At 41.4% G+C, this 26,920-nt stretch overlaps 1 protein-coding gene and 1 long non-coding RNA gene across 12 annotated transcripts in view; one reads left to right on the top strand and one right to left on the bottom strand.

The window, feature by feature from the left end:
- The window catches only part of WNK2 (WNK lysine deficient protein kinase 2), a 167,849-nt gene that overhangs the window by 89,015 nt on the left and 51,914 nt on the right, over positions 1-26,920 (top strand). For 10 of the 11 annotated variants that reach the window (XM_075833868.1, XM_075833866.1, XM_075833871.1 and 7 more), the window contains 7 exons: positions 4,634-4,722; positions 6,609-6,828; positions 10,810-11,083; positions 17,193-17,392; positions 23,091-23,225; positions 24,835-25,008; positions 26,031-26,510. In XM_075833868.1, coding sequence (XP_075689983.1) covers positions 4,634-4,722; positions 6,609-6,828; positions 10,810-11,083; positions 17,193-17,392; positions 23,091-23,225; positions 24,835-25,008; positions 26,031-26,510 — 1,572 coding nt within the window. The remainder of the gene's footprint in view (positions 1-4,633; positions 4,723-6,608; positions 6,829-10,809; positions 11,084-17,192; positions 17,393-23,090; positions 23,226-24,834; positions 25,009-26,030; positions 26,511-26,920) is intronic. The other variant, XM_075833869.1, reaches the window with a different exon arrangement.
- LOC142658115 (uncharacterized) lies at positions 3,401-26,371 on the bottom strand. Its single transcript, XR_012850039.1, has 4 exons — positions 26,272-26,371; positions 12,278-12,462; positions 7,604-7,714; positions 3,401-4,701 (listed from the first exon to the last, which is right to left on the bottom strand). It is a non-coding gene; the product is annotated as an uncharacterized LOC142658115 (long non-coding RNA).

Below are 26,920 nucleotides of genomic sequence, written 5' to 3'. Positions count from 1 at the left end.
GTCACCACAGTAGCACAAATAAAATTACTTCTCCTTAGAATACTCAAGGTATACATTGTACGTAGAGAAAGCAGCAAAATCTAAATGAAGAAAAAAAAAAACGCAGACAAGTAAAACCTCCTGTCAAGAAAAAGCTACTATTTCGTGCATCTCAGCACTTGTATCACTGTTGAGAACCTACAAATTCTCAGTGAAATTCCTATGTGGGGTCAAGGAATACTACTGTCGAACAGAAAAGATCCACTAATAACAGTAGGACACCGGTATGGGTCAACACTCCTCAGCCTATCAAATCACATAGAGCTGAAAGAAAGGGATAACAATACAGTGGTAGGGGACAAACCTTCATTATAACCTGAGAGGCTAATATCATGCAGGCATTTACAACCGACCTATTAAAACGCCAAAACTGAGAATGAACAGGGGCTATTTTCAATCCCAACTATTCTCCATCCCAATAGGTATCTCTAGGAGACTATACTAAACCCTTTAGGGAAAGAAAACACTTTAAGCCCCCATACTAATGAGTACCTGTATAAAAAAAAAATGGACTAAGAAAGATTCAACGTTCACGATGTCCTGGAGGGGACGGTCTTTGTCTCCAACGTTGTCGCTGTGGCAGCAGTGACCTGGGTCTGTCTCTCCGTCCAGATCTGGTCGTCCAGATGGGTGCAGCACCAGACATAGGCAAGTGATCTACTTGGAAGGAATCCCAGTTTGGTAGGGAAATATCAGGCAGATCCAGGGCCCGCAGAAATGCTGGAAGGTCTGTGCTGTTGCAGGACGGACAAAAGGGGTCGTATCAATTCTCTTTGCCGAAGCGTGCCCCTGTCGTCTGGGAACCCTTAGGGGTCTTTTTGGAGCGTGTTTTCCCCATTATTCAGCCGGTTTGTCCCTTGGAAGCCGAAGCCTATGCAGAGCACACCTCACACACGTCCGTTCTCCAGCGCGCCTAGCCACCGCCTCTCTGGATAACTTTTTAACACATAAATACCTAATGCACCCCTACTAAGAAACCTGATTAATATATGATAGCCTCCATGTGGCGTGGGTTAAAAAGACCAGCTACCTGGACTTTATTGTATTAATGACTCATTGTACATACACATTTGCATATTAAAGTATTAACCAAATCAGACCCGCATCCTATTTAGCACAGTTCATCCTTGTGCACTTAAAGTACTAAATAGTACAAGCCATAATAAGGTTCAACAGCTTGTTTCCCGTTATCACCGTTAAATGAAACTGTACAAATGTCGATGCTTATATAGTCAATTGTAAAGAAATTTTATGGGCACAACGCATAATTTGTGTTTTGCCTGGACTCAGTGTTACCTGCCATAGGGGCTCCGTTTTTAGAGATGCCTCCAGGGCAGACATGCTTCGCCACATATCAAGAACCGTCCTCCTTATGCTCTGTATTACTTATACTGCAGTGCATGAGCAAGCGATCCTTGATGTGCTCACTGATGTCTGCCCTTGAAAGAGGCACTGTGATAGTGAATATGCAAGGCCGCCCCATAACCAGCAATATTTCAGGGTTCAGGAAGAGCTTTACCCTGAATATCTCTTTAGCAGTTCTTTTAAGCACAGTATATACTTTTCATTAAACATTTTCCAAATGGACTTGCACTCTGAGTGACACATCGATGTCCATCCATAGCTATGCAGAATAAAGGTGAAGTGGTTTGTGGATAGCAAATGCAAGAGTATATAATTGTTTAGCTCAATGGCATCACAGCAATAAATCACAATAAAATGGCAAACTTTTTCATTGGCATTGTTAAAAAAAAATTTAAAAAAAATTCCCCACGTATATTGTAGTGTTCGCTTCTGGTCTTGAGAATTAAAAGTTAACTAAAATTACATTTTTAAAGAAAAATGTTGAGTGTGTTTTGTGCAACTTTATAATTCGTTTTTATTTAAAAAATCTATATATTTTTGAGATACAGCTGCTCTGTATTCTGCATATATAGCAGCTGTATCTAAAGCTGAGATCCGAATCCATCAGGTCTGCAGGACTGACTGGCACTGAACCAGTCAGTTCCACTGACCTGAAAGATACAGGTTTCAGGGCTAGATCTAATATTTTTTTTGTAACGGAACAAAGACTGCACATTTGCCAAGACTTTCTATACAAAACCCGAATAGTATTGAAAAAAACATTTTAAAAAAAACAATGGAAGTCTAGTTCTATCTGGTCTCTGCCATCTTTGACTTGTGCATGGCTAAGGGGGTTGGGTGTTAGGTTGCCGAGCCTTCATTGAAAACTGAAGTTATTTTCTGGGTGAAGGTTTTTCCTGCTTTAACGGTCTTCTGAACCTTCCTTGTCGGTATGAGAGGTGTCGTACAGGGCATTGGCTGTCCTCGCTGAATGGCCTGGAAACCGTGACTTGATATTAGTTGTAGAGCAGTTTTGTTTTTTTTTAAATTGTTTTTATGATTACTAGAATAATGCATGGAGCAAATTGGTGATTGTGTGTTTTTGTATTTGAGCACTTTATGTAGTATTTACTTTGGCATTGAATGCCACTGCTATTTAGGTACTGTATAGTATATTATTTTTTCAGTCTGTGGCGGCACTGTAAGCATTGTTATTTAGGCAATAGTATGAAAGGTCTTTTTTTGGCCAGTGTATGGCACTGTATTTGGGCACCATACTCTATGGCACTTATTTCGGTATGGATATCTGTATAATAGTGTGCCATATCCAAGTGAGTAGTGCCAACAGATCATCCAACATAAGGCCAGCCCTGCAAAACGTATTGGCCCAAGTTTTGCAAAGACTGTTGTCCGACGCCTGTCTTAGACTGAAGCCTACGCTGGAGTAAGATGCGACAAATGTATGTGCGCGTTTCTTAATAAATTTGATGCATCTTGGGCTGTCCGTGCGCCACAAACGCTAGCCCTAAACCGGCGTAGATTTCCTCGAATTAGGCCAGTTTCTAGCATAAATGATTGTAAATCTGTCAGGAAATGCGTGGCTCCACCCCTCCTGCTAAGCTTCGGACGTTTTTTTTTTTGGTTTTTTTTAGCGTAACTTAAAATGGTGGTCGCAAATTATTGTGCAAATATATAGTGTGCACCATAATTTGCCGCTTCTAAATGCCAGGAAGCTAGCATAAAGCCATTCATAAATTCCCTCCACTGTTTCACATGTAGTAAAGTTGTAAAGTTGGAGGAGGAAAGGAAGGGATGAAGATTTCCTGGAACACTTATTTTTTCTGTCTTTTTATTTTATTTTATTTTTTTTTTAACCTATGGACTGCGATCTAAATAAAGGAAGAGGCTGATATCATCCGTGTTGTGTGGGTGTTTTTATTTTTTTGAGCACCGCTTTTATTCTAGCAACTGCATCAATTCTATTTCAGCACATGCTCACATCTTAATTCACGTTCTTGTGAATGTACATCAATGAAACCCTTCTCCCACTGGACAGAATGTGTAATTTTATAGCTTCTTTCTGGAAAGTGTAATTTATACAGTGATCTGTGGGACACCAGTTTCCTGTATTTCATTGGCTTTTAGTGACCCTTTTTCGCCATCTTTTCTTTCCCATTTAAATCTGGTTTTAATTTCCTGTAGAGATTCCAGCTTTCTATGAAATGGATCCTTTAGATGCCGATGAGTAACGATTAAACAATTCAGTTTTTTTTTCCGAAGGTTAATAACGGCTTAAAGCAAACGTCCACCCTTGTACCCTATTTTTAATCTTAAAGGAACACTCCGGTGAATTTGTTTTTTTTCGTGGCCTCTGTTTGGAAAGTACACCTACACTGTTGCCAAACTAGGATTTCCGGTTCTGGCCGCCAATATGTCAAGTGAACGCAATGTGACTGTTAGATTCCTACAATGCTGTGTCCACCTCTGCTGTGTGGACAGGAAGTCACTTTCACTATGCGTTCCTATGAGAGCCCAATGTTGGCTTCATAGGAATGCGTAGTGAAAGACTTCATGCCCACACAGCAAACTCTGTAGGAATAGGGCGGTCACGTGACAATAACCGCCAGGATTGGAGGAGATTGGCAACAAAGCGTCTGGTAAGAGCCTAACCTGCTCTACCTCTTACCGGGTCTACTTTTCAAATAGGGGCCACAATAATAAAAAAATCCCTGGAGTACAACTTTAATATTTGACACCGCTCCAAATTTCCCAAGCCTAAAGTTTAGGCTTTGTTCTTTATGGATACCACCAGCACCTGACGGACCCCGTTTATGTACAGTGGGGTTCCTAGAAGTTCCATTGTGGTGTCTGAAGGATAGTGGTGCATTACATTTGACGGAAGTTCGAATGCAAATGGCCAGAGCGTAAATGATAACCTTTTGCCACCACTAGTTGGAGCTTAGGAGCTGCATACTGTTTATACATTGAACTCGATAATAACCCTCAACTCCCTCTAGTGGGGGCAGAATTTTGGCATTTCTATGACAATGCAGTGATTTGGAGCGCTGTGTCTGAAAAATGGAGCTCTGCTATACATATATATATTATGGAATTGATCCGCGTGTTGGACTTAAAAGCGACATGGTATTAAATTCACTTGAAATTTTTAGACGTTCGCTGTTTGTCCTCAGGAAATCCTAGTTCAAACACATTGAACATATTGAAATTTCAGCTCCTGCCTTTTTTCCAGGGTGTGAAACCAGCAAGTTTTGAGAAGGTGCCAGACCCTGAAATCAAAGAGATAATTGGGGAGTGCATCTGCAAGAAAAAGGAGGAGAGGTAAGGGGATTACATTTGCATTCTCTGTGTAAAGGTCAGTCTTGAATATTACAATTCGTGTTGTCTGTCAGGATACAGATGTAGCCATCTTTATCTTGACTTTTAACGCATTAAATACAGTGTTCTGAAAATCTAACTTTTTCAATGGCTTTTGTTGTGTGAGCTCACGCTTCAGCAAGTTATCACAGTCTAGATAAACTTGGCTACATCTGTATTTGCCCACGACGGGCAGGCACTGAAGAGCACAGCCCCAGGATCTCACTAGAGATATTCTCCTATCGACCTGTTACTGCATTTATATAGCTCACGTTCGACAATTTATTTTCTGTGAGTCAGCTAAACACCGGACAGCCCTGGTAAATAGAGTATTGTTTGTTAAGGTGCTTTTTTATATCTAAAACAAATAACCTCTCAAGGAAAAAAATGCTGAACCTTGGAAGTGTTTTCTATTTTAGAAGCCTAAGTAGAGATGTTCCCGTGCAGACATTGTGCTATTATGACTGATCTAGAAAAACAGAAATAACCAGACTCCAAATGTGTACGTACTATAGTCAGACCATGGGACACCGAGAAAAAGGAGGGCCAGTCCTGGTAGGTTCTCGCCGCCAAATTTCAAGGGGGATGGGACCAAGACTGTTAGCAAGCGAAGGGGGTGGCTATTTTGCCTAAGGGCCATAGGATTGGTGTGAAAGGGGGATCAAGCACCAGACCTCTCTGTCCTGAGTGATCAAATCTGGCACTATAATGGAGGGCCCAGTTTTATGTTTTTAGTGGGGGCCACTCTCTTCTGTGTGTGTCTGACAGGCCCTACTTTCAACAATGTCTGCGATATCAAAACATAATGTTTGTATCCCGATCATTTCAATTAGGAAGGTGATTGATATTATGATGATCCTGTGTGTTAGACACACACATGGCCCACTCTCAGTCGAGCCATCAGTTCACTGACAGAATGGGCTGATGGCGAACAATGCAGCTTCTATGTTTAGAGGATACTTAGAAGCGGCATCTGAAAAAAATGTAATCCGTCAATCTAAAAAAAATATTTTAAAAACACCTAAAACTTAAGTTTTCATAATAATAAAAAAAAGCCTACAAAGGTGTCCATAGCTTATAAAATGCCATTCCTCAAGATATTTCGCAATCTGTGCAACTTGACGTTGAATGTATTCAGAGTACAGTCTCCTCTAGCCTGTGGGTTCGTATTCACCTTTTCTGAACACACAGCGGATGAATGTTACTATGGAGATTCATCCAATTTTATGTTCAGGATTAGGTTAGTGCAGATTGGTCATACACATTGTGTAATCTGAACAAGGAGGGTTTATGGCAAAGTGGTAGTAGGCACTGACCTCAAATTTTTTTTTTTTTTACAGATCTATACCTTTGTTTTAGATTTACAACAAAATGGCTAATCTTGGTCAGCAGGAAGAGGAGTTATGAAATGTTGTCCCTAAATATAGATTCCAAAAGGCTTCCAATGGTGTAATCAACCAGGAGTACCTTTTTGATTCCTGTAATATAGAGTAATCCCCCCCCCTCTCCCCAAGAGATTGGACATTTAGATATTGCAGTAGTTTCTTCCACGGTAGCCTTGTGTGTGTTTTGGCTTTGTCTTCATAGGCCTTGTTCACACAGTAATGATGTTGTGCATCTGTTGCGTTTTTTTTCAAGCCAAAACTGAATCCAAAATTTTAAAAGTGGAACGGAAAAATGCATACAAAAAGTTTGCCAAATTTGGTACGGAATAAACCAGGCCTAAAACGACTTTATCGACGGGCAACTTTACATTCCTATTCTAATTTATAGTCTGAGGATGAAGTATTATTACCCTGAGGCAATTAATATATCACGCTCCTTTTAAAACTTGTATTTCCATGTTTCAGATATGAAATTAAAGACTTATTAAGCCATGCTTTCTTTGCTGAAGACACTGGGGTGAGGGTGGAACTTGCAGAGGAAGATCACGGCAGGAAGTCCACGATTGCCTTAAGACTGTGGGTGGAAGACCCTAAGAAGTTGAAAGGAAAACCCAAAGATAATGGAGCCATTGAGTTTACTTATGACTTGGAGAAGGAAACGCCTGAAGATGTTGCACAAGAAATGGTAAAAGCATTTATAATTTAATGAGCAAATTCTGATTTAAAACGAAGCTCTACTTTTGAGCCACTTTGAGAAACGTACTAAGGAATTGGGTTAGGAATAAACAATTTCATAATATACTGTATATATTACCTTCATTATCAGTAATTCTCCAATACATAGTTATCACCTGAATTGTTCCATTCATCTTTTTGTACTTTCTTTCCCTCTGCTGAGTTCTGTATATTTTCTGTACATTTTCTCTGGAAGAGTCCACCTACTCAGCAGTCAGTCATATGATACTTATGCTGTGCACTCTCAGCCAATAGGATGTCTCCCCCCTCATGCTGTGTCACTTACATCCTAACTGAGAATCTGCAGCTGCGCCCCCCTCCTCCTCCTCTTCTATTTACGGTTTTACCCCAGATGGATTTTTCGTGAAGTTTTTTTTTAAAGAATCTGCAGGTAGGGAAAGGATGATACAGGTATCTGCTGGAAGATGAGGACCAGGGTTAGACTGCCTTATCAGAGTAAGGCTATTTTCACACGCCAGTGGAAAAAAACTGCCATTAAAAACAGATCTGTCAATTTTTCATGGCAGTTTTGCATCAGTGTGTCTCCAAATCATTTCATCCATTTCCCCGCCGTCTGACAGTTTTCAACGGCCGTTTGTCATCCATTAGCCATCCGAATTTCTTTCATTGTTTTTTTGTCCCAACTCCCTGAAAACTCCAGTGCCCATGTAGATAGTGCCAGAATGCCCAAACACCACTCCCTGTAGATAGTGCCACGCTATTACCTGTATCCATTTCCAGGCTGTCCTCTTCTCCAGTGACGGAGGCCTTGTCTCTTCTGACCAGGCTTGCACTAGCCAAGCGAAGTAGGTGGCGTTATGACATCATTTCGCCGCCTGCATCACAAAAATGTGCGGAATTAGGACACTGATACAATTTAGTCCCCTTGTGAGGGCCACGATCCATTTTTGACAGCACTCACATGGATGGCTTTCCCAAAAATGGCCCTTCTATAGGGGCCGTCGGGTCATGAAAACTGCCAAAAATAGAGCATGTTTATTTTTTGATGACCAGTATTCACGGGCCGTTAAACAAAGCAAAAAAAAAAACGGCCATGTTGAATACACCCACAGAACTTCACTGTCGTGTGCATGTAGCCTAACCGAGAATCCTCCAATGGGCCCAGGTTCTGATACAATAATGGGCCCAAAGGTTCAGCAGAAGACAACTCTATTTGGAGTGGACTTTAGAGCCAATCACTTGCTACTAGGATCTATTTCTTATTAGTTGATTCACAAATACCGTATTGATATGACCTCTGTGTGCAATGATAAGGTTTACGATGCAATTAAAAGTAGACATGCACATGTTCTGTATAGCTGGAGGGTGGGCACTCCGCATCATATCCTCTGCTAGGCTCAAGAACTTAAATTTATTGTGGAGGAGGAAGATGCTACTTTGCCCTCATTTTGAAACATTTTTTGCATTCCAATGTACGACGCTAACACAGTACTTCAATACAGCCACGTGAACGGAGCATAAGAGCTGTCGCAGGGTAAAAAAATGTAAAGTGTTTTTCCACCAGATACAATTATAAGATATTGACTTGCTTCCTACCACTCCCCTCCAATCACTTTTTTTTTTTTTTTTTTGTGGTTTGACAGTCTGAAATCTTTCCTTAAATTTCTAACGTTTAATTGTCTTCTGCATGAAGGGTAAAAATCCTCACATACAAATAGATTATTTTTATTATGGTAGCTTTATGACTTTATCATTTACATATTAGGCAGAGCTTGTTCGCAGTATTTATAAGATCAAGCATTAGATGCCGAGGAAATAGCTTAACAACAAGGGAAAAACATTGCTTTTCCTAATTGGATCAATACCATGTTTGTATTCTAAGAAGAAGACATCAATACTTGGATGAATCATTCTTCTGATTACAGAGAGGATGACGTTCTTTAGAGAGCGAATGCGGACACCGCACCAGTGGCCTGTAATGCTGGACTAGTCGTCGGCTTAGCGATGGGGCTCACGTTGACCCTGCGTCAGAAAATCAATGATCATGCAGAATAAGCAGGGAGTGATTATTTCTATTATAAAGGTTCCCGGCATAGGAACTACAATGCATTATCGAGAAATGTCCCTGTTTTTTTTTTTCCTTTTGATTTTATTGACCATAAACTACCTCTTCTTTAACCCCTGCCTATTTTGGCCTTTAGGACGCATTGATATTTTTTGTTTTTTTATCATTGCATTCCAAGAGCCGTGAATGTACTTTTAGGTCGGCCTTCTTTTTGTTTTTACATAGTTTACCATGTGGTATAAATGACCTGTTCGCTTTATTGTAATGGTCCATACAATTACAGCGATCAAAAATGTGTATATAGTATGTTTTTGTTTTTTTTATATATAATATAAAATTTTAAAGCGCTTTTTTCTTTTTTTTTTTTATATTATACACTGCAATAATACTATTTTTCAGTGTATTATGCCTGTGAGAAAAACGCTGACAGGCATCCTATTAGGCTCTGCATCTGGTGAGGTGTAATAGGTGTGCCAAGATGGCAGACCTGAGGCCATTATTAGGCCCCCGGCTGCCATAGCAACCCATTGGCATCCCTCAATCGCGTTTCAGAGAGGCCAGTGGCTGACAGCGGGAGTCCCCTCCCTCTGTAAACAACTAAAATCCCACAGTCTGCATTGACAGCGACATCTAAGCAGGGGTCATCTGTGTTCCTGGCAGTTAGTGTAGGATGTCGGCTGTGTAAAACAGCCGGCACCCACTAGTGATGGCAAGTGATCACCATGGCTTACTTTTACGTCAGTTCACAGGAGCGACTTAGTTCCCATGACATAATAGTACATCATGAGGCCGGAAGGTGTTAAGGATTTATTGTCGCAGACCCTACCGCTTTTACTAGCTTGACTTGGTTAGTGATGTGGTTATCGGGACGTATCAAGGGTATTGATCTGAGCTACAATTTCAGACACAGCCCATAGACCAGAGTGACGCCGTTCCTGCAAAAAAAAGCAGGCCCTTTAAAGGGGTTGCTTGGGACTAGAATAAAGTACGTGCACACCTACCAGATTTGCTGCACATTTTGGTGCAGATTTTGCTTTGCTTAAAAATCTGCACCATGCCGAAATTGTCCACTACATGTGGATAAGATTTGTTGAAATCCCATCTGCTTTTCTGCTACTGTTTTGCACTGCAGATTTTGCGCCCACAAATCTGATCAGAAAATTTGCAGTAATTACGATAAGTGTGGATGGAACGTCCCTCCATTCCCAAAAAAGTGACTATTCAATGGAAATGTGTAGTCTACATTACTGCTGCCCCACTCCTGAATGACCTAGCCTCCGTTCCTGGGTCCGTCCCCCATTTTCCGCTCTACATGATGGCCGCTGCAGTCTCAACGTTCACTATGAAGAGAGGAGGAAGACTTCAGAAGATCTCCAACCATAGGTAAGGGGAGGTAATGAGTACTTTTTATGTTTTCTATGCTGTGACGAAGAAATCAAGCTTTTTTTGTTTTTTTAAAAGCGAAACAAAAACGTGCATGGATTTCTGCAAGCCTCATTCAGATTAATCGGACGGTCATAGAAATTTCTGCAACAAATATATCATGTGTAAATCTAACCTTTTTTTTTAAAGTGTTTTTACCCAGGTTTTCCCTGTTTTTGAATAGCAAATCTGGTTGTGGTGACATATCCCTTGCTTCTGTATTGTTGCATTACTAGTAATATTTGTTTCAAGAGTCTTGGAAAGTTGGGTGGTAGAAGCTGTGACAGTATTTTTTTGGACCACATCGGTTTTAATCTAGCTTACAAAGTGAAATGTGTAGCATTGGGGTAAAATTTGGACATATGTTTTGCACAAGTTTGGTACAAAGAATGCATTTATTTCTGTCATGTTAAGTCCATAGTAATTCAATGAGCAGATCAATTCAGACTTGATGTTTATCATAATAAAACTTTCTCTATTAAGGTTGAATCTGGATTCTTCCATGAGAATGATGTTAAAATTGTTGGAAAGTCAATAAGAGATCGAGTGGCGTTAATCCAATGGAGACGAGGGAGGATTCGGGAAGAGAATGGTGATCCTGAGGGGCTGGAACAAATGAATGTGCCGCAGACGCCTCTAGCACCTTTGGCCCATTCTTCCCACATAGGTCAACATATGGTAAATGAAGCAGATGAACTTGAGACTGACCAGCATTCGTTCTTGCCCAAATTACCCGCCAGCATGACTTCAGTAGCGTGTAAGTATCGAACGCATGAAAAACCAGAAAATACATCTGAACTTCTCAGTGTGTGTTCATTTGCACTAATCTGCATCGCCGGGGCTTTTGCTGCAAGGTCAGAATTATTTCTAAAGTAGATCCGTATGTACATAATCCATATATCTTGTCCATAGAAGTGCCTGTGATGCCAAATGGCATCTAAAGTGGATCTATGCCAACTTTTTCCTTCTCTATTTTATACCATTCGCATGGGTTGCTTATCTGTTTGGTTTAAAACCTAGAACAAGTGGGAGTCCTTTTTCTCCCTGGACGACCTGAAAGCACAATTGTCATTGGCAACAAAATATTTTACAACTTTAACTCCCCTCTACAGCAATACGCCCCAGCATGGTCTAAAACTAAGACCTTGTTCACATTTGCGTTGGAAGCTCTGTTATAGGTCTCCATCTGGCCGAAAATACTAGAAACCATAGCGCAGCATGCTGTACTATTGTTTCCGGTAAAACCGCAGACGCCCCAATGGAACCTATTAAAGTCAATGGGTTCTGTTGGCCGCCGGTGGTGTCCGTCGTGCAACGGAACCAGCGCTACAGGTACTTCTGATGTTCTGCTCCTCTGACTGAGCAGAATGGAAATCCGAACACTGGCGTGAACCCTGCCTTAAAATTACATCGGTGTCCTAGGATCATGTATTGTGCTGCACGTATTAAAAGCACAACAAGAGGACGGAGTAAGTTCCCCCTAGAGACATGGTGTGTGCCTCCTGCGGTACATTTACCACATGTTGAAAACCTATGGTCTGAAGAAACTGTAAACTCTAAAATGCTTCATATTTAAGACCGTGGTGACCGGAACATTTTAATTGATTGTCCACATGCGACGATCGTTCCCAAGATCAACGCTCATCCTAACTCCGTGGATAAGGACTCATGCACACAGCATGGCGTCTTTTTGGCTGCACATGGCTCTATACTGGTTAATGCTCCATTTATGAAGCTATGTCCAAAAAGCTCTGTACATACAGCATCTGATGGAGCATGTCTGTACGGAGGTACAGTAAAGGTCCTGTGCACCTCTATGGGAGCACTATGATGACTTTACACAAAATACAGCAGTGTGCAGCATGCCCAAGTATGATCTGTCATGGTTTCATACTGAAACATAGAACACGTTTTAAGTAAAAACATTTGCTCACCCTGATTACCCACTCACCGTTGATGGGTCACCGAATCCATTCAGTCTTAGTCCCTGCGTTACTGTTCATAATTTGTTTTCTTGAACTTCACTTTTGGCCTTTGAAAAGTCAGATTGCTAATTCTACATGACAGGGCACGCGTTTCGATGTTGACTTTCACGCTTAATACACAGTTGAAATCGGAGTCTTGTTATGCAGCTTCCTGTAAAATGGATTGTAGTAATAAAGGCTATGATACAAAAGCGTGCATTATGGCGGAAACACTGGTTAGCGGTTGGACTGCAGCTGCATTTACCCCTTCTATATTTCCTTCGCTACACACCAGGTTAATTATTCATGTTGAGTATGTGTACAATAATGCTGACATGCCTAAATGTATTAATGGTAATAAGGCAGAACATGTCTTTTACTTGAGCCGTGAATGCAAGTTCTATTTACAAGAGGAATAATATTCCATTAGACTCATTACCTTAGAACATATTTTAAGGATGTTGTCCGGTTGTGAATGCCCAAAGAGGAAGACCACTATATCCTGTTTTACAACATTTTTAAAGCAAGAAGGAATGAATTTTCTTTAGAAACAACTATTTGTTTTTAGATGTCCATTGCTCCATTCAGGTCCCAGAATTAAAATTAGGTGGTAATCGAGTAGTATGATCTGTAGTATGACATGTGCACTCATGAATGCCTTTCTGCAATTTTGTAAAAAAAATGCATAGAAAATAATTTGACGCACAAATCTTCCTAAAAATAAAAGCTCAAGATGTGCGTGAGTTCTAGCGTTCAGTGTCTACTTGCATATATCTTGTCAAAATCCTTAGACTAAAAATCTCTGGTACAAATGCTTGCTAACTTCTTTATCGCAGAGTCATTAGGCGCACGGGGTGAATAGATGAGCAAAGGCTCATCTTCTCACCCATTTAGTAGAAAAAAAGACCCCCTAAATTGGAGTGCAAATATCCTGTCTCATTGGTAAGGTGGTCATAACCTATACAAGGATTCCTGTATCGTTCCCCCAAGGGTTACAGGAAGGCTGTGCACAGAGACTGTAACGGACTGTTTTTTTTCCTGCTCTCCATTGCAGCTCCACCCTCCCTTCCCTCCACAGATACAGTAAAACGTCAAACAAGTTTTGCTCCCTAAATATGATAGAGAGGTAACCCTGGTGTCACTCAAACTAGGATTCTGGGCTTTATATTCGATCTATGGGAATTTTGTCATGTGGTGTTACTTACATTCTAGCAGAGAAAGGATTAAAGAGGTTGTCCAAGAAGTCATTCTAAGGCAGGCCTTTCTAGTACCCTTAGACCCCAAGTAGACCATTTATTAAGGTGCATCCTCTGTGTATCTGCAGTGGTATATTATCATAGACTAAATGTTGCGTAGTTCGCAAGTCCGAAGCCAAAAGTTACTCTAGGCACAATAATCAAACATTTTCAGAAAACCTAGTTGGAATTCGGGAATGATGATGGTCATCTACCAACTATCTAACAAAGGACATCGAAGTGATCCAGCTCACTGGCCCAAGATCATTTTGGAGGATTATTCTCTCTCGTTTCTCAGGTTTCGTGGCTTTGAGTCCTGTGTCCTTCACTAGACATTACTGGTGTCTTGAATGCTAAAAATTTCTTGTTATGTGTATTAGAGGGATACAAAGTAACCCAGTACGCTCACATTATTCATACGCTGAGGTTTCGGATTGCATTTGATTACATTACAGTGCAATGAATTGTCTTGCTCGTTCTATATCTGAAGCTGTAGGAAATATCTGCCAGTAGGGAAACCATTAACCGCTTGAATTCTTCATGACTTCCTAATCTATTTTATAATATTCAAACAAGTACAATATTTAGTCAGGAAATATGATAACTTTAAAACAACATTTGCGGGAAATGCCTGCATACATATATCATGATCCTCATATTTTTACAGCAATGGTGTGCTCCCTGCCTAACCTCTTCGATCTGTGTCTTTCTGAGTAGTAAATATATCCTGCACCTGGATGGTAACATTTTGAATGATAAAACTAAAATATCAGGGAACTCTCTACCACGGGTCCAGAAGTCGTAGTCGAAAGATAGAGACCGCACTCAAGGGTTGTTTGACACAATTACTGTTTTTTATTACTGAATGTAACATCGCCACATGCACAAGTTCCCCCTTGAAAATAATAACCACTTGCCTACCACTGAATGACTATATACGTTACATCGATAGGCAGTTCACGCTGGGTAACTATTTTTAAATGGTGACTGAATTAACTGTCTGTCGGCAACAAGTGGCACTGCAGATCTGTGTGACCGCCCTGTTACTATACAGCAGTGGTCACAGGGAAGACCCTGGAGTACAGCTACTCCATTAACCCCCTAGATCCACAGTCCATAGCGGCATATAGGGGCTTAGATAGGAGAGGGCGCCCTCTTTCATCCCATCGGCACCCTGTGTAGCACTCGTGGGGTGCCAATGGGTTGAAAAGGCAACCGGCGGCCTAGCAAGGGCCACCAAGGGCTGCCCTAGCTATATGCCTATTAGGCCTTGCCAGAGGCATGGCCTAATAGAATGCGTGTCAGTTAGTATACTAAAGCATTATTGTCTATCCGTAATTTTGTATACCAAGCCATTATGAAAGCAATCGGTAGATTGCATTGTGAAATCCCCCTAGTGGGATGAATTAAGTTAACTTTTTGTTTTTTTTGTTTTTTGTTTCATAAAAAGTAATTTTTATTTTCCATAGGTGTTAAAAATATTAACGCCTATATTTAGTATTGTCGCAATCAGAACCACCCGCGTAATAAAATTAACACGTTGTTTAAATCGTACAGTGAATGACGTAAAAAAACAATTGCAAAATTTGTTTTTGCTTTGTTTTTTAAAGAGGGGATTGGAAAAAAAAAAAACTAAGTTAATTTAATTTTATATCTACCTGAAAATGGTTTGATTAAAAAAATAGAACTCCTGCAAAAAACAAGCCTCTGGCTCAATGTGGCGATGCAAAAACAAAAAATTCTTTCAAAATAGGCTTGGCAATGAAGGTGTGTTAACCCTCTGGTAAGGAATTGGTTAAGCAGGGTATTAAGTAGAACAGTACTCCTCAGGCTACAGCATAAAGAATATAACATCAGAAACTGTCAATCAGGTAAATAGTAGATGACAACTTGATTAGGCATAAAGTAAATATAAGATTTTAAAGTAGGCAGTATGCGGCACAGAGAAAGCTGACACAAATAATGTATAGCTAGTCAGTTCTATACATATGATACGCGTGCAATCCTATAAGTGCTACATGACACGCGATTTACAGTACAAAATACAACGGAATCACTTATGTATAAGTCATAACAAGATAACAGTACATCACGACATTTATCCACAAATAATGAATGCCAGGAAGTTACATGTAACATAGTACAACTACAGCGCTATAGCGGCAAAAATTACATCCAAATGCATCATATAATGGTTAGTAGACACTGAACTGTGCGTACTCTGATCTGTAGTACATCACATGGGAATTCTGTAGGAATTCTCATGGGTTGCCTTCTAAATATCTAGTGTGCCGAGATCGGGCATACATAGGTATACTTTCATGGTAAATACAGGATCACACCCACAAATTACATGGGTGATCGTATGGAGTCAGGGAGCATACCGGTGCAGTATATCTGTTATAGCAAGTCCAGGAGTCGACCATGAAAACCGTATATACACAGGGGGTCCCAGGAGATGGCAGTAAATCTAAATACGAGGAGTAACAATGTATTATAAACACCTAATATCTGGCGAGAGAGTTTGCTTTTACTGAATGCAGGAACATGTGCATGCTAAAACGGCGTTACTCGAAAACGTAAGTCCTTTGTGGACATTACCACACTGCGCACAATTTACACACGGGAACGTGCCTGTAATCGCACTCCCAATTTGTGTACCAACCCCTTCTTTTTTTTTTTTAAGGTCTGGTTGTGCCAAAATGATGCAATTTTCTGTAATGGGTAAACTAGGACTTGTTTGAATGCATAGGTGTATTTTTATGGCAAAAGTCCATGTAGAAATAGATAAGCACATGCGAGGTCACCTTCCATTCTACTGAAAGGGAGGTATGGCCATAGCAGATCCCTCGCTGGACTGTTTACGTATCGAACATAATTTTAGTGGCGAAGTAGCGGTCACGCTCCATTATAATTTAAGGGGCATTGAATGTAATATGAATCCTTTCAAGGACCGCATTTGTAGACTCCATAATGTAATAGGTTGAATACCAGGGTGTTTTTGCTATAATTGCTGATTCCAGCACCTTGGAGAGCAGAGAAGTCCTGATCTCCTCTGCTTCATCCAAAGAATGTTGTTTTGTTTTTTTTTTTTGCTTGCGAAGGGAATTTTTAGCAGAGCGGTCAGTGTGTATTTTTCTTGTTTATAAAATTATTAACCGCACATGATGAATGTCTTTGGTCATTGCCATGTTCAGTTTGAAACTAATGTAAATATTGGCCTGCCAACTAAGCAAAAGGATTTGTTCGAGCCTTGTGTCCCATCCATAGTGAAGGTTAAAATTAACTATCCCTGTGCGACTGAAAACTGAAGCTGTAAAGTGTTGAAAAATTATTGCAATGTTCAGTTTGACATAGGCAGAAATGAAAAGAACATTTTCAATTTTCTGATCAACTTTCAGCCTAGTCTTAGACCAAAAAGAATATTGTCAACCAATACCAAAGCTGAAATCTGAGAGTTGAGACCCCAAGTAATTGGTGGCTAGGTGGCGTCTTCTAAACGGAGTAATGGTAAAAAGATGATAGAATAGATCTATACACATAAATGAGTGTTTCGCGACATGAGTCACTTGTTTGTTTCCATATTTGCATTTGCTTTTTTGACCGCGTATAATGTATGTTTTTGTTTTTTTTAAAATTTGTTTTTATTCTGGCTTTGGTTTTACAGCTGACAGCACATTTGACAGTGGTCAAGGGTCTACAGTGTATTCGGACTCGCAAAGCAGTCAGCAAAGTGTAATTTACTCCTCTCTGCCAGACACTCTGCCCCCTGCGGTCCAGCGTGTATACAGCCCACCTATAATCGAGGGCCAGGCACTTTCACAGAGTCCTCAGCATCAGCTAGGGCACTACCAGCAAGCTGCAGCGGTAAGTGGGACCTTCTATTTCTTAAGAAAATATTAAGATCTAATTTGATATTTGCATTAAAATTTTCTGATTGTACTTAATTTTGTGTATTCCTTTTGTCTGCTGCAAATTCAGCAAAATATTATTGTCCCATCCTTTTGTAAAGGAACTCTTTAGTTCACAAGCTTCCCTACAGTGAACCCAAGACATCTTAAAGAGGCTCTGTCACCACATTATAAGTGCCCTATCTCCTACATAATGAGATCGGCGCTGTAATGTAGATGACAGCCAGTGGCGTAACTACCGCCGTAGCAGCAGTAGCAGCTGCTACGGGGCCCGCGGCATGAGGGGGCCAGTGTCGCCCGCCGGCACGGGCCCCCACCATGGCCGGAGGCTCCGCTAGCAGCCGCTATGGCTGCTACAGCGGGACGCCACTGAACACTACGGCAGAGCAGGGAGGTATCTCCCCGCTCTGCCATTAACTGGTTCCCGACCGCTGGCTGTATTTTTACGGCCAGCGGTCAGGGTCCTTAAAACCCGAGCCATAGACTTTCTACGGCTCGGGTTTTAACTTGCTGCCCGCGCGATCGGGCAGCTGAATGTCGGGTCTCCGGCAGTCAGTGACTGCCGGGGACCCTGAGGAGAGGATAGAAGCAGCTTTCGCTGCTTCTGTCTTCTCTGATCACTTGTACACAGCGCTCAATGCGCGCTGTGTACAGGAATAGAGACAGCAGCAGCGGCGCTGTCTCTATTCCTCCCGGTGATCATGTGACTGGTCACATGATCGCCGGGTGCCGTTAGTGACAGACTGCTGCTGGGTCTTACTAGACCCAGCACAGCCCTATTAGTGACAATCGTCACTATGAGAGGGCTGATTTCCCCTGTAACTGGGGCTGCTGTGCAGCCCCAGTTACAGGGGAAAAACATGGTGTAAAAGAAAGAAAAAATATATATAAAGTTCCCCAAAGGTCTTCTTTGACCTTTTGGGGGGCAGACCATAGTAATAATAAAGTAAAGTGCAAAAAAAATGTAAATAATAAATACACATAAAATACCCACCGCGAAAAAAAACGTCGTTCCCCCCCCCCCCCCCCCCGCCAATCATTCTTGTAACGCTAGCGCTGACCCAATTACCCTAATATAGACATGTAATATATAAAAATTTACGGTAGACAATGACGATCACAAATAAAAGGTCTATTTTAGGGTAAAACTATGTTATTACCAAAAACAAATCGCTCAAACGTAAAAAAGCTTATTTTTTTACTATTATTTTCAAACTTTATGAATAAAAATTCTAATATAGCAAAAAAGGTGTGTATAAAAACGATAAAAAATGAAACCTGCATTGTCTACGGAAAAAACGTCGCAAAAATCACGTCGTTAGTCCAACAAATAAAGTTATAGCCATTTAACTAACACGTGCTAAAAATGGCTAAACGGTGTCTGGTCCTGAAGGCGCAAAATAGAGCAAAAGACATGTATTCCCCCCCCTCTCCACAGGACATGTATCCCCTCTCCACAGGACATGTATCCCCTCTCCACAGGACAGGGATACATGTGTGATCGCTGGCATTGATAGGGAGAACGGGGGACTGAAAGTCCCCTGAAGTTCTCCATCACAAACCTCGGACTTCCGGGGTCTGTCGGCAGCTCCGTAGAAATGAATGGAGCGCCGGTCCCGCTTGTGCGCATGCGTGACCAGCACTCCTTTCATTTTTATTGAGCTGCGCAGACGCCGGAAGTCAGAGGTTAGTCATGGAGAAGTTCAGGGGAATTTCAGTCCCCCGTTCTCCCTATCGCTGCCAGCGATCACACATGTATCCCCTATCCTGTGGAGATCCTGTGGAGAGGGGATACATGTATTTTGTAGGACACACTGTAGGTCTCATTTTTGTTGTGAGGGGGGACGCTGTATGGCGTTCCCTACAGGGGGGGGGAGCTGTATGACGTTCTCTACAGGGGGGGAGCTGTATGGCGTTCTCTACGGGGGGGGGCTGTATGGCATTCCCTACAGAGGGGGCTGTATGGCGTTCTCTACAGGGGGGGCTGTATGGCGTACTCTACAGGGGGGGCTGTATGGCGTACTCTACAGGGGGGGCTGTATGGCGTACTCTACAGGGGGGCTGTATGGCGTACTCTACAGGGGGGCTGTATGGCGTACTCTACAGGGGGATGTATGGCGTACTCTACAGGGGGATGTATGGCGTTATCTACAGAGGGGCTCTATGGCGTTATCTACAGGGGGGTGGGCTGTAAAAAAGGCTCTATCTACAAGGGGGGGTTGTGTGACACCCAGGGGAGGGGGGGCCCCAGTCAAAAGTTTGCTATGGGGCCCAGTCTTTCCTAGTTACGCCCCTGATGACAGCAGTGGCTTTAATTTATCGCTCCTATTTTCACCACGTTAGGAGCGATTTTAGCTTTATGCTAATTCGTTTCTTAATGCCCAACTGGGCGTGTTTTTACTATAGACCAAGTGGGCGTTGTACAGAGGCGTGTATGATGCTGACCAATCAGCGTCATGCACTTCTCTCCATTCATTTACTCCGCGCATAGGGATCCTGCTAGATCAGTATGCACTGACACATTAACGTTACTAAAGTGTTTAGACTGTCAATAGACATTCCTTCCAGCCAGGATGGGATGTCTATTCACAATCTCGACACTTCGGTAACGTTTCTGTGGTACTTACAGCAGAACAAGCGTAATCTCACGAGATCACGCTGTAAATGACAGGTTACAGTGAGATTACGCTTGCTCTGCTGTAAGTACCACAGAAACGTTACCGAAGTGTCGGGATTGTGAATAGACATCCCGTCCTGGCTGGAAGGAATGTCTATTCACGGTCTAAACACTTTAGTAACGTTAATGTGTCCGTATAAGACAGCACATAGTGATCTAGCAGGATCCCAATGCGCGGAGTAAATGAATGGAGAGAAGTGTATGATGCTGATTGGTCAGCGTCATACACTCCTCTGTACATCGCCCACTTGGTCTAAAGTAAAAACAAGCCCAGTTGGGCATTAAGAAAGTAATTAGCATAAAGCTAAAATCGCTAATAACGTGGTGAAAATAGTTTTTCTAAATAAAAAACACTGCTGTCACCTACATTATAGCGCCCATCTCCTTATGTAGGAGATAGGGTACTTATAATGTGGTGACAGTCTCTTTAAACCAAAAATTGGTTTATTAATAAAACCTATATCGGTTACGGCGACAGTCAAAGAAGATGTATTACTTCTGTTTCTGAAACGTCAAGCACTGACCGGCGCTATGTGTCGTGCTTAAAATTCTCGAATGTTGAATGTCCAAACCAATTTATGGATAGTGTTCACTATGACACCGGCAGACCACTTCCTTGTGAATGCTACATGTCTTCAAACTTTAACATATCTTCTAAGTTTCCTCTGCTCTGACAAATGTCACGTCATTGATCAAAACCTCCTTCATGCGATACCAAATTCATATTCCACGAGTCGCTGACACGCTTTGACCTCTAGTACAAGGACAGATCTGATGGATTCAATTTCTGCTGAATATCTGCCAGATACTAAAAATTACAAACAATCAATGTCAACGAGGGCTGCCTTTCAGAACTATGACCCTTATGTAGCATCCTCTTCAGAAAGGAGTCTTCATGGAGGTAGTCTTCTTTCTTCACCATTATTGAGTCCTTGTTTGTGTGATCTTAAACATCCTATATCATTGCCTCTTCACTGAAGACGTGGGCAGAGCTTAGATCTTTGTCTTCATGAGCTACTGAGTTATTATGAACCAGAAGACCAGGGCAACCTCTTGAAGAGTGGCATTGTCAACAGTGGTGAATGGTTTCCCAAGGTTATAAGATTGATGAACAAACTGCAATCTTATACCACTTACCGAGGAGAATGATTGTGTGAATGGAAAGTGTTATTCACGCTGGGAATTAAACTCCCCAACAAAAAACTCAGAGGGGGTCATTTACTGGAAGAAATGGCTTCGATGTGGTAGGTGAAATAACGGTTTTCCTCACCCACATGTCTTTCAAAGGAATAGACCTGATCCCTGACTACACTTTTGCTTGATCTCTTGTCTTGAACACAGGGACTATTACTAACACTTCGCCAACCCTATTGTTATTCTTTAATTATTCCAGGAGTTCTGTTGTGTCCTACAAAGCCTGCTATTTGTATAAGTGTAAAAGGCGTTGGAGAGAAAATAATCATTCAGTGCCATCCTTTGCCTGCGATACTAAAGCTGCATCTTATTACACATGCAGCTCTGCTAACCCATCCTGCCGCTCTCATTTCCTCTCGGCATGAAGCAATAACCTAGCCAGTTTGATTGAGAGCCGTAATTAAAAAACTTGCACTTTCAGCAAAAACAGGCAACCAATAAATTAGGTATCGAAATGTGGTCTCTGACAGAAACCACTCTCCTGGACCTTATTATCCGCCAATAATATCTTCCTGTGATTGCTGCCTGGTAGGCATTTCCTGCCCTTTGCAGAGCAAGAAAGGAACACATATTATATGCATTAAACTGCCGAAGGTTTCTTGCTGCTCGTTTTGAGTTGTTTAATTGTCTCATTTACGGAGCAGATCTTTTAATCACATTTGGCCATGTGCAGTCCTCTCCTGTCTCCAGATGTCTGTCCAAAAAGATATTCAATTATTCAAATCCTATGCCTATTTAGTATCCATCAGATGGGATTGCCCTGTCTGCTCATGCATGTGTCTGTCCCACAATCTATTTTTAAGCTGGTGATACAGAACATTCTCCAAGAGGCGGAAATTAACCTCCGCTCCTGCCGTTTCTCCAGCTGAAGGTTGCTGTGCCAAGACATCAAGCCTCCGGGATCTGCCACTTTGATGGTCTTCATTTTCAAAGGCGGAAGAAAGTCAACATGTACAGTTATAGAGAGTCGCCAAAAATGTAACCGGGAAGTCGTGTGAAGTTTTAGATATGATCTGTATTATTTTTTCCACTAAAAAAGGACTCCCCAAGAGCATGTTCTGAGCAGCATTGTCTGAATTTGTATTTTTAGGAAACCATGAATGGCTATATAACCTGAAGTTCATATTCCTCAAAAGAATACACTACAAAATTAAATGTCGTCAATAACTAATAATAATAATAATTTTCTCTGATAGAGATTTCCAGTAAAGCGTGTGTGGATTTGTTTGGTAGGGTCCTCACACTGTGAGATTGGATAGCTTTCAATGTGAGGTTCATTGGCTCCAGTACAAAATGTATATTGATGTTTACCTTTGTAACATGGTATGTTCACACCGCTTTTGTCAAGCAAATTTGTGTTTAGATTTTATAGGTTGTGTGGGGGGGGGGGTTGATTTTTGGGAACTTGATTTCATCTGTAAAAATGTTTTTGGGTCGAATTACATTGAGCTGCACAAAGCTGTTTTTTTCTATTTACAATCGATTTTAATCGGAGCTTCAAAAGCGGAATCTTCCCCAAGAGAGTAGGACGCTGGAAAAAGTTTAGAATATCCCCTTTGGAATCAATGGAAGCGGATTTGGGGGTGTTTATTTGGGGTTTTTTTCTTGCAGAAAACGCGTCAAAACAACTGAACGTAGCCTAACTGTTCTAAAGTTTCTTAACCAACATTTAAAAAAAGATAAATATGGTAATTAATTAATCCAGTGTGTTTGTTTTCACTTCTAGTGACCCTTAGATGAGAACTGATAAATCACATTGTCAATTATTCCATTTGCTTTCTAGCATGGGGTTTCTAGCCATCTGACGTTGCACGCTGGACTACCACAACATCATTACCAAGACCCAAGCACATCCTACCCAGTAGTGCAGCCAACCACTGTTCAGTTTGGGCCTGCCACAGCTGTATTATCCAGCCAGGTCAGAAAGTAATGTTTCATATAGTTATGTCTCTATTAGGATTCATCAAATTATTTCATTAATTTATGTATAGGGTAAACACTGGGGCCTCATTTATCAAAACTGTCTGAAGGAAAAAGTTGCCTTGCTGCCCACTGTAACCAACCAGAGCTCAGATTTCGTTCCAAAGCTGTGCAGTGATTGTTTGCTATGGGTCACAAGGACTGTTTTTTTACTGATAGACCGTTTTGATAAATCTGCCATAAGGTCTGTTTTTGATCAGTTTGTGAGATTTTTTTGAACTACAGGTAATCCCTAAGTTTGTCTACATTCGCGGGGGTGTAATTATAGGGGGTGCAGAGGTGGCACCCCAACCTGGGTCCTAGTGCCTGTGGGGGCCTAAAGTCCCCTTTGCCACATAGGAAGCACATAGGAAGCACTATTATAAATCCCACACGATGGTACAGGTTTTGTATTGGGGCCCAGGAGCTTCGAGTAACGCCTCTGTCCATTAAACCTGGGAGCCTCCACTTTCTAATAAAACTCTTAATGGGGTTGCCAGAGTGGGGGGGGGGGCAGCGTTCAGGGTTCTGTCCAATAGCCAGAACGGAGGAACATTACACAGACAACATGTAAATTACTTTATTATTTATCAATCTTATTTTTTTTCTGCCTACATTTAACATGTATGCCAGGAAAAGCTCCTGACGTATACGTTAAGCGTAGGCTGTGATGGATGTCCTAATTGTGGCTAGAGACTGCAATGATGTGTCAAACGTATATATGTCATAGAAGTAAAAATCGCACTGACCAACTTTTTAAATGTTGTACTAATTCCTTAATTAACTCCATTTAACAACTTCTAATTTAACTAGAAATTCAAACATTTGGACCAGTCATAAACTCTGCCTCACTCGAGTGATGAACTACCAGTCCACTTACGCAGTGAGCGACTTCTAATAAAGAAGTTGGGACAATACAGTAAAATAATAAACAATGCTCCTTGGAAACGATGGGGGAGGAAAGGCGGGGAATAGCACACTAGCAGTCCCTAAGGTTGGGAAAAGACAAATCCCAACCCCAGGACCTTCTTTCTGTAGCTAGAATTTGAGCATCATTGGATTTTGAATAATCCAATGACGCTCTTGTTACTGGGCTAAGAATTTTTTTTCCTTCGCAACAGTCAGTTGGTTCAGGACCTTTGACAAATCAACTGTTGCTAACTCAAAGCAAATCTGCTCATCAGGTGGGAAAATAACCCAATACCGGCGGGAATAATCCTACCAAAACTCTTCCTGCATGAGGAAGAATCTACAACCATTAAAATCACATTTATTTTTTTACATTTTTTGCGGAATGGAGTGGCGTAGTCTACTGCGCTACGCCATAACTTAAAGGTATATCAGCCCGATGAAGGTAAAAATAGCTAATTTGGCCACGGACAGGCTAATGGAGCCCTATGGACACGCTAGACATAGGGAAAGAAACAAGATGTGAATGGGACCTAAGAAAAGTAAATCAGATCTCTGGTCACCTGCGGGTTCTCGTGCAAAACTGTTTTAACATTTTGACAATGGCTTTAGGTCATTCCAAACCTACTTGTACGCTAACTTATGTTTTTGCCCAACAGTCAGTTCAACACCACGCTATTCTACAACAAATTCCAGCTGGGCAGATGGTCTGTCCAATGCAGCCTACCTCCCATACATACCCACAGTACCAGCCCCCACTCACTCCAGCACCGCTAAAACCACTACAGATCCCCACTGTACCATTGCAACAGCACCAGGTACGTGCAGCCCAGGTACATATTTTACTGTTTTTTTTTTTTATATATTGTATGTTTTAGGTGCTACATATAGAAATATGAAAGCTACTTTTTTTAGAGAGATTTGCTCACTGATGTACAAACACTCTGCTTTTAATGTGACCCAATTGTTGAAGTGATTCTTGCACAGAAATAATGGTTGTGGGTTTTTGTCTTTTTTAAAATCTAAATAGGTTCAAAATTCTGTGCTGACTAATTTCTTAATATATCATTATAGCAGGCACACATACGTTGTTCCTAATCCCCTGCATGGTCATAGATATAAAAGAGAACATGCTGGCTGACCACTAGAGGGAGCTGAGGAGTTTAGTGCATACTATTTGGTTCCTATTTGGGTTCAGTGTATAAACCGTATTCAGTAATCTCCTAAACTCCCCCTAGTGGCTGCTGCAGGGGCTTGCTGGTAGCCATTTATGTCAAACCTATGTTTTGAGTTCTTTGTCGTCAGCAGAGGTTCGGCTAGGTAAAGCGATTTCTTCTAGTGTAAGGGCTTGCTTACAACACTGAGGACCCTGTTCCTTGTCAGACTGTTTTTCCAAAACAAAATATGTAGTGAAGAATGGCCCCAAAACTTCGGTACCTCCCAGAACTTTGGCATTAAAAACTGCATGTAAATACCCCAATCAGCGCTTTGACATCCTGCACCGTGATGGGATTTCTTACTTGAGCAGTTCTACATGTCCCCATTATTTATTTTTTTATTTTTTTGCTGCACTAGCAGCACGTATGAGCATACCGTTAATGGGTAAAGTAAATGTCCTGAACTTCAATATAAACAGTAATGACTTTTATATTTAATTAATAGTAAAGTGTATTTTTAGGTTTTTTTGGTCTTTTTTTCATGGTTTTTGTTCTTTCGTTAATTTTGCATGTATCAGCTGACCCTGCCTTGGCTCTAAATGAATTGCACAGTTATCAGTACTATTATGTTATGATGGAATATGTGCAATAATGTTTTGTTTTTTTGTTTTTTTTTTGTTTTGTGCATTGTTTTTCAGCTTCCTCCGTATCCTCTCATTCCAGCAGTTACTCCTCTAACAGGACTCGAGAGCCTTCCTGCCAATCTCCCTGACTTACCTGCTATCTGTATCACTCCCCTGCCTGCTCCCTGTCAGTATTTCCCTCAAGGTGTGATTATGCCCAACCTTCCTGTGAATCACGCAGGGCAAATAGTCAACCCGCAGTTGGTGCTACCCTATGAGACAAATCTTATGCCAAATATACAAGTGGCTCCTGTACCTTTATTAGCAGTGGCTCCCCCTGTGGGGCCTGGAATATTAACCCAACTGCCACTGCATCCCCAAGCTCAGGCGTACCAGGCCTCCTTTCAACAGATCATTCAGAGTGATGCCAGTTCGATTCATCACTCACCAAGTGTTCCGCCCGTGTCACAGCAACCCCATCCACCTCCTCCTCAGTCACATCATCTGAGCATATCCCATCCTCCCGATCAGACTACATCTGGGGCAGGGAACCAGGTAATACTTAGTAAAATCCCTACAATTTCTGTTTAGTGTCTACTAAAAGAGCAAAATGAGAAGTCCAACCCTTTTTTAAATCGGGAGCATGGGCAAGGACACAATTGGTAGGTCCGAGAGATAACAATATAACAGAGGAAGAACAATATCATACACATAGGATGTCCTTTTTGCAGAAAGGGCATGCTGGCATGTTCAGGTTGTTAAAACATGTCAGTCGTATGTGTTACATGCTTACATTACATGGGGATGTGGATACAAGCATCAGAATGTAAAGTAGTGGTTCATTTTATCTCTTCTTAGAATCTGGTTAATTATTTGACTTCTTCTTGGTTTTTGTTTATTTCATTTACATTTGAGTATATGGAGTATAACTTGTTGCATATTGACTAGTAATTTGGAATTAGGAC

Source organism: Rhinoderma darwinii, chromosome 7 (assembly GCF_050947455.1).
Source record: "Rhinoderma darwinii isolate aRhiDar2 chromosome 7, aRhiDar2.hap1, whole genome shotgun sequence".
NCBI classification, from domain to species: Eukaryota; Metazoa; Chordata; class Amphibia; order Anura; family Rhinodermatidae; genus Rhinoderma; species Rhinoderma darwinii.
This window is presented reverse-complemented; position numbering and strand designations above follow the sequence as displayed.